The 12,496-nt window shown below is 34.5% G+C and overlaps 1 protein-coding gene and 1 long non-coding RNA gene across 2 annotated transcripts; both read left to right on the forward strand.

Annotated features, from left to right (window-relative positions):
* Positions 1 to 566: 566 nt before the first annotated feature.
* On the forward strand, positions 567 to 1,523 carry LOC125028542. Its single transcript, XR_007115113.1, has 3 exons — positions 567 to 869; positions 987 to 1,094; positions 1,339 to 1,523. It is a non-coding gene; the product is annotated as an uncharacterized LOC125028542 (long non-coding RNA).
* Positions 1,524 to 6,612: 5,089 nt separating this feature from the next.
* Positions 6,613 to 8,215, forward strand: LOC125028565. The gene is made up of 4 exons (XM_047617960.1): positions 6,613 to 6,741; positions 6,875 to 7,054; positions 7,153 to 7,317; positions 8,059 to 8,215. Exons 1-4 carry the CDS (start codon positions 6,733 to 6,735, stop codon positions 8,092 to 8,094), a joined length of 390 nt encoding a protein of 129 aa, XP_047473916.1. The 5' UTR covers positions 6,613 to 6,732; the 3' UTR covers positions 8,095 to 8,215.
* Positions 8,216 to 12,496: the final 4,281 nt, after the last annotated feature.

The following is a 12,496-nucleotide window of genomic DNA, read 5'->3' on the forward strand; positions in this document are numbered from 1 at the left end:
GAAGCTCTCGTGTTCGACATCCTGAAGGCAAATTTGAGAAATATTAAGAACACTCCATCCCCCTTCTATATATTGCAAGGGTCGGTTGTTGATTTTGCGTAGTTTAGTGTCTTTTAATGTGTTTTCGTCATCTTGTTCATTTGTCCGTAAGTATGATAAAAAGGATAAGTTGTTTCGCTCTTGCTTTCGAGTGTAATAGCGGTACTGATGTTTGCGTAACGCTGTACACAGTATGCGTGGCTGTGCCTTGTCACAGGTAAGTGAACAACCCTTTCCAACACATCTCTGGGTGACGTCATCATAGCCACGCCCATAGGAGGGTCGTTTGCCTATATAACGATGGGAATGGGATGGAGAGAGCACACTTCTTACCTTACATGATGTTTAAGGTATGGTAATTCAGTCTGTAGTGGTAGATTTTACAGATATCCAGTAGACTGCATTGGAATCTTAGATATCAACATGTTATTTCCTGAATTCGTACACAGACATGAGAGTTTTAAGAAGTAGGATGTTTAATATTCAATTTATCAATCTATCTATTCATCTTCACGCTGAAAAGAAAACAGTGATAACGCTGAACTTATTTTACAGAGGAAACATAAACCTGTGTCTCGCTAATGGGAGGAATACTATCATTGTTTATTATGGTTTTCCGTCTTTATATTCGCTTATGGGTGTTGAGGGAATCGCCGAAGGGAGGACAAATTGACGCAAATATTTCGATGTTTCCAAACGACAGTAACAATCGCTATAAGTAGTAAAACGTTGATTTCCCTTCCCAGCTGGTCCTCGTTGCCGTCGTTGCGGTCACAGTCGCCGCCCGCCCCTCCGACCCCTACGGACCGCCCCCTCCTGCTTACCCTGATGTGAGTATCTCCCGTTGTCTCTAGGTATTCGACAGACTTTGGTGTATCTTCGCATTTGTGAATGGTCGCAGTTTCGCGGCTCCCCGTTCAATTATAAGACGCATTTTCCCCTTCTAGACCCCAGCCGAGTACCAGTTCAGTTATGGAGTGAAGGACGACTACTCCAAGAACGACTACGGGCACTCGGAAGACCGCAGCGGCTACAACACCCAGGGACAATATCAGGTTAGTACCGGGGTCTTCGGCCAAAGGGAAAGTAATGAAGCTGTCGCGTGTAATGGGCAATACCTAATAATCAAGCGTTCATGGGGTGTTTACCTCATACTTCTTAACAAATCCCTCGATAGCTATAGACTAATATCTTAGCACATGCCATACTGATCTTATCAATATCAAAACGCGGGTAATAGACCGACCTATAAAAAATGGATTCGTGAACAGTTCATTTTTATTACTCCTTGGTCTTCAGGTCCTGTTACCCGACGGCCGCGTGCAGACGGTGGAGTACTCGGTCACAAAGGACGGAGGTTTCGTCGCTAATGTCGTGGCCAAGGGAGTCAGTGCCTACAGTTAAATGTTCTCTGGTCCTATAGTGTACATGTGAATGTGTTTTTGTTTTTTTTACTGTGTATGTAAATAAATGTGATTTATAAAGTTGTGTTTTGAGAGTTCAAGACCTTTGATATAATAGATGACATGACTTACGTATGGTAGTGTATGCCTGACTATCTATAGAGACAGACAGACAGACACAGACACAGACAGAAAGGCAGAATGAAAGACACATAGACAGATGAACAGAAAGAAAGGCACGTAGAAAGTTAGAATGACATAGATAAACAGTCAAACAGATATATAAACAGCTAGCTAGTGATAGAGTAGATCTTGGTGTTGGGAAGCTCAGTATGCATTTGGTATACTTACGTTGAGGTATATTATTAGCCGTTTATGAGTGACTTATCACCGGATACATTTTCTAACTTGCAATTCGTCTGGAGTAAATGGATTTTATTTTTTTTTTTTTTTTTTTTTTTTTTTTTTTTTTTTTTTTTTTTTGAAAGTGAATAAGGATGTTTGGAATGTCATGTCTGCCTGGTGATTATTTCAGTATGACGGATGGTGTCTTTGACTGTATGTACGAAGGTGCGCAACTATAATGACATTGCACTTTAGTTATATGACTTTAGTGATTAATATTTGTTGTTTAGTGATTTTAATGGTTTATTATTTACAGAAAAGGCATAAACTAATGATTTATGAAAACGAAAATAATCAGATATGAAATCTATGATTCGGCAATTTAAACTTACACTTGACTAAACACTTGCTATCCTGCCCGCATGTCTTGAATTATTGGTATGAAGTGCGGAAATTTATGACATCTAACACTTGTAAGGAACAGCCTCAGAAGTTCGTTTTTTGTTGTTTTTTGCTTTTGCTATGGCAGAGGGACGACCGAGCACCTATCAGACATGCATAGCTTACGTAAAGTTGCAAGCCTTCTGTGCATTATTTATAATTTATACCAACACCGCTTTCAGGACAGAAATTAAGCTTTTAAGGAATTTAAAGATATAGGCTGACTGACATCTACTATTACGATGTAGGCCTAGGAATTTATCCGAGTCAGTGATGTGGACTAATGCGAAATTACCATCTGATGGCAATATCTGTAGATAATATAGCGAAAAGAACGTAATCTAAAAAAAAAGGTTTCACTTTTCATAAAACCTTTATTGTTTTCTGGTCCCCAGGTTAGGAACCACTTATGTTTAGGTATAATGCCTATATGTTTCTTTTGAATAGATGTTAAAGCTGAAAGGAGTCAGGAGTCCCTAGAGTTAGATAAAGCTACATGCTGAGTCATGCAGCCATTGTTGCAGCCTCAATTCGCAAGGGACCCGTTAAATCACTCTGTAAATCTACTGTTGTAGTGATAAAGCTGTCACTTCTTAATCGGAGAGTATCACAGAAGTCCTTTCTAACAAAAGTAATTTTTTGTCGATTAATACTGTGACCTTCATGGTTCTTTATTGTTTGTAAGCCTTTCATGCAAACCTAGAAGAAATAAATAGATTGATTCTGTTTTACGTCGCGAACTCCTTCGCAAGGGCTAGGACGATGTGTTATTTCTAAGGACTTTGGTTCTGCCAGCTGGATATAATGCACGTTCATTGATATACAGGCCTGATTAAAAAAATAAAAAATAAAAAGTCACAGATCTTTACAGAGTTAAAGTAATAGATCTGTTATACCTAAAAGGAATCCTAATAACTATTTCTACTTCATACCCTTTTTCCTTGAGCTGTTAGCCTCTCATAAGCGGCAGAGTTGGGTCTTAAGTTAAGGAATCTAACATTCTTTTAAAATGCATTGGTGTAAAGGGTACGGTCCATACCCTACCTTATTCTAACCTAGCCTTCCCTTCCCTTTTTCTTCCCTTCCATTTTTAGAACAGTCGCATGGATAAAAAAAAAAAAAAAAGAAAAAAAAATGCAATATATATAATATAAGCAGAAAAAATAACAGAGAAGATTAAAACACTGAATTGTATATATATATATGCATATATATATGAATATATATATGAAAATATATACATGTATATACATATATATAAATATGTGTGTGTACACCTACACATACATACATATATATATACATATAGATATACATATTCACATTTACCAACACGGAAGAATGTTTATCATTTATACATATGCGTATATATATTTATATATATGAATATATAGTTATATAAATGTATATATATGAATGGTGAAACACTTATGTGTTCATACTAGAAAAGCCCACAGTGCACAAACTAGATATATTAAAAAGGAGACAATTTCGAAATCCTCATGGATCCCATATATATATATATATATATATGTATATGTATATATAAATATATATCTGTCTATTTATATAATTCACATATGTGTGCGTTTATATAAATACACATATATTTATATAAATATATATATATATATATATAAAGATAGACATGCACACAAAAACACACATATACACACATACAGACACAAACACACACATATATGATATGCATATACATGTGTATATATGTGTATATGTATATGTTTATACACACACACATATATATATCACTACTGAAGAAAAGACTTCATCTTAATAATTTCGGTGTCCCTCTCTCTGCTTCGCTTGTAAAATATAATTGTCATTTCGTACTTACATTTCCGCTGCCCATTTCCATTTACCTTTCTTGGCAACTTTGGATAATTCCATTAACTGTTTTTTTTTTTTTTTTTTTTTTTTTTTTTTTTTAATTATCAGTGATGCCATTTTTTGTCATATTAACGATAAACCAAAATTAGCTTCGACTTTCCTCATAGCCTTTGTTTTATCTTATTCATTTTTTTTCTGCCAAACCTTTAATGATAATTTACACTTCTTAGCAACTTGTTCATTCAAGAACTAGGCCTACGCAATGAACGTACGCTTTTTATTTTATATCGAGAAGCATATAACTTTTTTACGATGATATTTTTACTCCACCCAAGTGCTTTCAAAACCTACGAAAGTATTTAATCGAGTTCTCGATCTGATTTTCTTATAATCAATTGTCCCAACTGAATACGACGATAAACTTCTTCAATGACTATATTGTCAATGATTATGATTTCAGTTTCGCTTTTATCCATTGCTATATTCTAAAGTCTTTTCCTGGTGAAAATGAAAGAAATCATTTTTCTTTATGGACTTACAGCTTGGTAAAGGTGTTGATATAAATGTTTTCAAACAGTTATAGATATTAAATTTTAATAGCGTGATGTATTCACGAATTATGAATTCATAATCTCTCTCCCGAATCAAAGGTTTTCTTGTTATTAACGATGCATGATGTGAATGCAAAGGGGGCGTGGCACTTCAGTTGTCACTCCACATATGCATCTGCACATACCTATATCTCCTGAGCTTGATTCCCATAGTTCACCCCCATCCCGTTTTCTCTTATTTTTTTCGCTTTTATTTTCTATTGATTGTATGTGTTTGTTTTAGTGTTTCTCCTTTTAGTTCATGTATTTGAATTGTATTTTATTTCGTTTTGTATTATTTTAAGGTCGTGTTTTACGGCTACCTTTTTTTTATTTATTTATTTATTATTATTATTATTTTTTTTTTACGATTTTTTCCCTTCGTGACATGATACTTTACATTTGAATAATCACTGTTTTATTTTTTTAATTAATGATTTTATCTTTCTGGAACTTTCTTTGTGCCACATCCCCCTCTCTCTGCGAATCTACACCAAAGGTTGTACTGGCTCTTGTTTACTTGCCTAGGTTTTGAAAATGCTGGACATGTCAAGCATAAATGAAGGTAATTGATATAATATTTTACATAAATGAAGCTAAAATAACTAAATAACTAAATCCAGGGATGCTCATTTTAATACTAGTTATTTTTACTTTTTATTTTATCTTTCTTAGTTGTTTTTACACTGTTTATATGTATCAAGTGTTTGCCTTTTATTTTCAGTTTTATTTTTACTGAACATTTACTTTTCTTACTTGTACTTTTACTGATCTTTTACTCTACTTTTACCAAACCTTTACTATACTTTTACATTTTTTTTTTTTACTCTGCTTTTACCATACTTTTACTGACCGTTTTACTCTACTTTTACTGATCTTTTTACTGATTCTTTTACTCAATTTTTACCATACTTTTACTGAGCTATCGGTATCTTATTTTTACTTTTCCTGTTCGTTATTTTTACCCTTATTCCCGACTGTTTCTACCACACGCTTCTGTGCCTACCGCTCGTGCTACCACTACTGCTATTGCTCGTGCCACTACTACTGCTATTGCTCGTGCTACCACAACTACTGCTATTGCTCGTGCTACCACTACCACACCTACCGCTATTGCTCGTGCTACCACTACTGCTGCTATTGCTCGTGCTACCACTACTGCTGCTATCACTACTGCTATGGCTACTAATGTCCTTACTGCTATTGCTACTATTACTACAGTGGAAGGACACTAGAGAAGGATAAAAGGAGCACTGTTTGATCTTTCAAAGGAGTATTGTTGTCTCATTTCAAGAGGAGTGAACGGGACCCCTAACTTTAATTCTCATCTGATCCCTAAGCCTCTCCTGCCTCACGGGAGATTTGAATTCGGGCTCCTCTGTACGGATGGTACCTGACCCTGAGCTAGGAGTATGCCTTACAATAGCCTTTAATTTGTTTTCTGTCGAACCTTTAATGATTATTTACATTGTAAAAGGAAGCCTACGTAATGAACATACGCTTTCAATTTTAGATCGATAAGCATCTAACATATTACGATGATATTTCTACACACGCACACATAAACAAACTCACTTATATATATATATATATATATATATATGTATGTATATGTATATATGCATGTGTGCGTATATATACACATACGCATATATATATATATATATATATATGCATATATGTGTGTGTATGTATGTATATGTATATATGTATGTGTACATACACACATGTATGTGTGTGGATTTAGGTATATATGCATATAGATATGTGTGTGTGTAAGTATGTACGTATGCATATATATACACGAACAAAAACACAGTAACATGTACACAAACATGAAAAGGAAAAGAGCCACAATAAGAAATGAAACAATATCGTAACGTTTCGAACTCGAGTTTCACTTCAGACGAAAAATATACACATATACATGTATATGCACGGAGCTCAGCCCAGGCAATTCTGCTGTTAACTGCAGGTGACGTCACTGCAAGTACGCCCACAGGTGGAAAGTGGCTGTATATAACGCCGGAGTTCAAGCTGAGGCCAAACACTTGACGCCTTCCAACATGTTCAGGGTATGTCTTCTCCTGTAGAGTCGATTTGGTTGGCTTTCGAAAAGTATTTCTCGTAATGCGTGATATATATAAAACATACACATCTGGGGAAATCTTGTCTGTTTGATGAATTTACACTTACAATTCTTGACAGTTTGTTGTGATTGCTGTTGCGATTGTGGTGGTCGCCGCCCTTCCCCACTTTGACCATCGCGACGATCCCATAAGGCGCTCAATTCACATTCGCTACATTCCCACCGGCCGATCAGCTTCCATTCGTTACGATCCCACCAGCCGATCACCTTCCATTCGTTACGATCCCACGTACAGGGACGTAAGTATAGCATTATGTCTCCCAGTGCGTTAGTTATATCGCCATTTTAGTTTCTGTCTTATAGATCCGTAAAATGTGCAATGTGTATTCCTTACCAGGCTCCAGCCGAGTTTACCGATGATGATATGAAGGACAACTACTCCAAGCACGACTTCGAGGACTCAGAGCACCACGAGGGTACCGATGATATGAAGGACAACTACAACAACGACTTCGAGGACTCAGAGGACCGCAACGGCTATAACACCCGGGAACAATACCAGGTCAGTCCAGCCCTCTCCCTCCGAAACTCAAGCTCAGTGGTTCTTAACCTGGGGGGCGCGCCACCCTAAGGGGGCTTCAGTATTTTCCAAAGGGGGGCGCGAGCCCTTGGAAAGAAAGGCAGTCATTTCCATAATTATCTTTCTTATTCTATTAACGAGAGCATGGTCACGTAATGGAAAGTTTAATTATAATTATAATACCCATTAAAAAATAACATAGCAGAATTTTCATTAAAATCTGGGAGCGAATTTTATTCACAGATGCAAGGGAGGCGTTAAGGGAAGGACAAATTCCTAAAGGGGGGCGTGGTAGTTAGTCTTAATCGTGGTTCCCAACTTGACTGTCCCCAACTAATATGCCTGTCATCTTTTCACATTCAGAAATTACTTGTTTTCAATAATGTAATGCTGTCAATAGCTATAGGATAAGAATACACTGATATGTGAGACATAATTATATATAGGAAATGTAGGTGAGATAAATTTCAGTATAATTTGACCTCATCATTTCCATATTGCTCCATGACTCCCAGAAAGTACCCCGTGGCCCCTCTGGGGGCTATGGCCCTTAGCTTGGGAACCCATGCTCTACCTGTTACATATCGGAAACTGGAACATGTGAAGAAACCCTCAAGCACGTAATACTGTCAAGCAGCCTCTTCCTCATTACAAATAGTTCTTAAAATGCACTGATCCCTTGACTGCGATCACAGCTGCCTCATCCAACCCTGTCCTCCTCAGGTGCAGTCAGACCGTGGAGAACACCGTCAGCATTGACAGCACCTTCATGGCGAAAATTGAAGGCAAAGCCTTCGTCCAGCCACATTACGGATAACGGACGCTTTCTGCTCAATTGTTCAATATTTCATGAAGTAAATGAATAAATATATAAATATGCTGTCTTATATTTCATATTTTCACTCTATATCTAAGTCACCTGAATGCCGTGTACATTTACAAAACACAAAGTTGCCCTAGATGGCATACCACTCAGCACATTTAATTGGACTAAAGGATTAATTAGTAATTATTTATTTTAAAGAAAAACGTTTGCACTTCACAAATGAACTCGGATATCAAGACGTTTATATCTTTACTAAATATATACATGTACTATATATATACATAATATATATGTGTGTGCGTTTGTGTGTATGTAATATATATATATATATATATATATATATATATATATATAGTATATGCATATACATATACATATATACGTATACATACACACACTCATATATATGTATGTATGTACGTATATATATTTATACTCATTTATGTATATGTGTGTGCCTATATGTATATAAACATATAAGTATGTATACATTTAGATATATATGTGTGTATATATAAATATATATATATATTTGTGTGTGTACATACATATATACAAACATACATATATATGTATATATGTACATATATGTGTGTGTGTGTGAGTGTGCATATACATACACACACATATATATGAATATATATTATATATACACACATATATATACATATATGCATATATTACTCCACAAACACATATATACATATATATGCATATATATGTGTTGAGTTATATATATAAATATCCATATATGCATATATATGCATATACATGTGTATGTATGTGTATATATACACATATGTTTATACATACATGCACACATATATATGTATATACATGTATATATATATATATACATACACAGGTATATGCATGTATATGCATATATGGATATTTATATATATGCATATATGGATATTTATATATATGCATATATATGTATATAAATATCATATATATATAACTTAACACACACACACACACATACACATATATATATATATGCATATATATGAATATGTATGTATATATATACATATGTATATACATACATGCAAAGACAAACATACTCACACATATACACAAATATATATATATACACATATGTCTGTGTGTATGCATATATATCCCTCTCAACCCATAAGCATTTCTAGAACAATGATTATTTTCCAGTCTTTGAAACACACATGCATATATATAGACATACAGTTACACAAGCTAATGCATACATGCACACACACAACACATTAACATAAAATACACACACAAATAAAACTACACAGACGAACATAACTAACAAATGCGCAACAAAAGAAAAAACAGACATAGCAAACACATGCATATGAATGAAATGCATACACCAACACAGCAAAAACATACACATTAATATGCACACAGAAACAAACACACAGATGAAATACAAATAAAAACATAAGTACACACAAAGAAATGCGCATGAAGACAGACACATAAACATAACAAAGAAATGCACATAAAAAACACATAAATTTAACTCACAAAAGATTCATAAACATAATAAACACATATAAATACACACAAACATAACAAACACGTACATATAAACACAAACATAACAAACACACACATAAACACACATATAAGCATAACAAACACATACACAGAAACACAAACACACAAACATAACAAACACGTACATATAAACACACACAAACATAACAAACACATACACAGAAACACAAACACACAAACATAACAAACACATGCATATACAATTGTGGTCTCTGCGGTTGTGGTGTGGCTTAGGCTTAGAAAAAAAAAATCTTAGCCAATATTCTCATCATCAATCGACACGGATTGAAGGACTCTATTTACCCTAAGAATAAGTAAGAGCAAGAGGCAATTTGCAACAGCGAAAATGAAATCCGTTTTACGCAGAAGGTGGGGCTAAAGAGTACATATATTCCCGGTTTACGGATTTCTTCATATAAATATCAAGCCGATCAACACACAGACAGACAAACATAGACACAGACACAGACAGATGGGCAAAATGAAAGACAGACAGATGGACAGAAAGGCACGTAGATAGACTGACATAGATAAACAATCAAAAAGATAGATAAATAGCCAGCTGGTGATAGTGATCGTGGTGTTCGGAAACTCGGTGCATTAAGCGTACTTACATTGAGGTATATTATTAGCCGTTTATGAGTGACCTATCACCGAATACATTTTCAAACTTGCATTTCGTCTGGAGTAAATGGACAATTTCAATTTCTGATTTTCTGATTTAGTTTTGTGAAAGTGAATAAGGATGTTTGGAATGTCATGTCTGCCTGGTGATTATTTCAGTATGACGGATGGTGTCTTTGACTGTATGTACGAAGGTGCGCAATTATAATGACATTGCACTTTAGTTATATGACTTTAGTGATTAATATTTGTTGTTTAGGGATTTTATCGGTTTATTATTTACAGAAAAGGCATTATCGAATAATTTATCAAAACGAGAAAAAATCAGGTATGAAATCTATGATTCGGCAAATTAAACTTACACTTGAGTGAACACTTGCTATCCTGCCCGCATGTCTTGAATCACTTGTAGGGCGTGGAAATTTATGACATCTAACACTTGTAAGAAACACCCTCAGAAGTTCATTTTTGTTGTTGTTTTTTGCTTTTGCAATGCCAGAGGGACGACCGAGCAGCCATCAGACATGCATAACCTACTCAAAGTTGCAAGTCTTCTGTGCATTATGTGTGATTCATACCAATACTGCTTCCAGAACAGAAATTAAGCTTTTAAGGAAATTAAAAATATGATTTCAACTGTTACGATGTAGGCCTGGGAATTTATCCAAGTCAGTTATCTGGATAATTGCGACATTATTATCTTTTCATGAAACTGTTTTGTTTTTTTCTGACCCACAGGTTAGGAACCACTTGTGTTTATGTATAATACCTGTTTCTTTTGCGTAGATGTTAAAGCTGAAAGGAGTCAGGACACCCTAGAGTTAGATGAAGCTACATGTTGAGTCATACAGCCATTGTTGCAGCCTCACTTCGCAAGGGACCCGTCAAATCACTCTGCAAATCTACTGTGGTAGTGATAAAGCTGTCCCTTCTTAATCGGAGAGCATCACAGAAGTCCTTTTTAACAAAAGTAAACTTTTATCGATTAATGTCTTTCGTGAAAACCTAGAAGAAATTAACAGATTGATATATATGTATATATGTATATACATATATATACATACATATATATACATACATATATATACATACATATATATACATATATATGTATATACAGTATATGTATATATATGTAAATTTATATATATATAATCATACATATAGATGAATGGTAAAACACTCATCCATGTGGATACTATGGCAGAAAACCCACAATGCACAAACTAGATTTATCAAAAATTAGACAACGGTTTCTAAATACTCATGGATCCCATATATATATAATTGTATATATATAGCTGTCTTTCTATTTACTTATGTGTATAAATACACACATATATTTATATAAATATAAATACGTAGATAGATTAATAGAAACATACACATATACACACACACGCACGCACACACACACATATATACATATAAATATATACATATATGATATACATATACATGTGCGTAAATATATATGTATATGTTTATTTATACATATGTATATACATATATCACTACTGAAGAAAATACTTTTTCCTCGCTTCGGTGACTCTCTCTCTGCTTTACTTGTAAAATATTCAGACCAACAATTGTCATTTCGTACTGACACTTCCGCTGCCCATTTCCACGTACCTTTCTTGGCAACCTTGGATAATTCCATTAACCGTTTTTATTCATGATGCCATTTTATGTCATATTAACGATAAACCAAATTTAACTTCGACTTTCTTTATTGATCTTCTCATAGCCTTTATTTTTTTCCGAAAATTTCTTTACACTTCTTAGTAACATGTTCTTTGTAGAAGTACGCAATGAACGTACGCTTTTCACTTTAGATCGAGAAGCATATAACTTTATTACGATAATATTTTTATTCCACCCAATTGCTTTCAAAACCTGTGAAATCATTTAATTGGGTTTTTGATCCTTTTTGTTATAAACATTTGCGCCAACTGAATACGGCGAGAAACTTCTTCAAAGGCTACGTTATCAGTGATAATGATTTCAATTTCGCTTTTATCCATTGTCAAATTCTAAAGTCTTTCCTTGATGAAAGTGAGATAATTTTTTTCTGTATTGACTAACAGTTTGGTAAAGATATATATATATATATATATATATATATATATGTGTGTGTGTGTGTGTGTGTGTGTGTACTTT

The sequence above is a fragment of the Penaeus chinensis genome, chromosome 9 (genome assembly GCF_019202785.1).
Source record: "Penaeus chinensis breed Huanghai No. 1 chromosome 9, ASM1920278v2, whole genome shotgun sequence".
Taxonomy (NCBI): Eukaryota; Metazoa; Arthropoda; class Malacostraca; order Decapoda; family Penaeidae; genus Penaeus; species Penaeus chinensis.

Bases quoted from the DNA above. Each gene is read 5' to 3' on its own strand.
- LOC125028565 (XM_047617960.1), top strand. The intron at 7,055-7,152 runs GTAAGTATAGCA...ATTCCTTACCAG, and splicing joins ACGATCCCACGTACAGGGAC to GCTCCAGCCGAGTTTACCGA. The intron at 7,318-8,058 runs GTCAGTCCAGCC...TGTCCTCCTCAG, and splicing joins ACACCCGGGAACAATACCAG to GTGCAGTCAGACCGTGGAGA.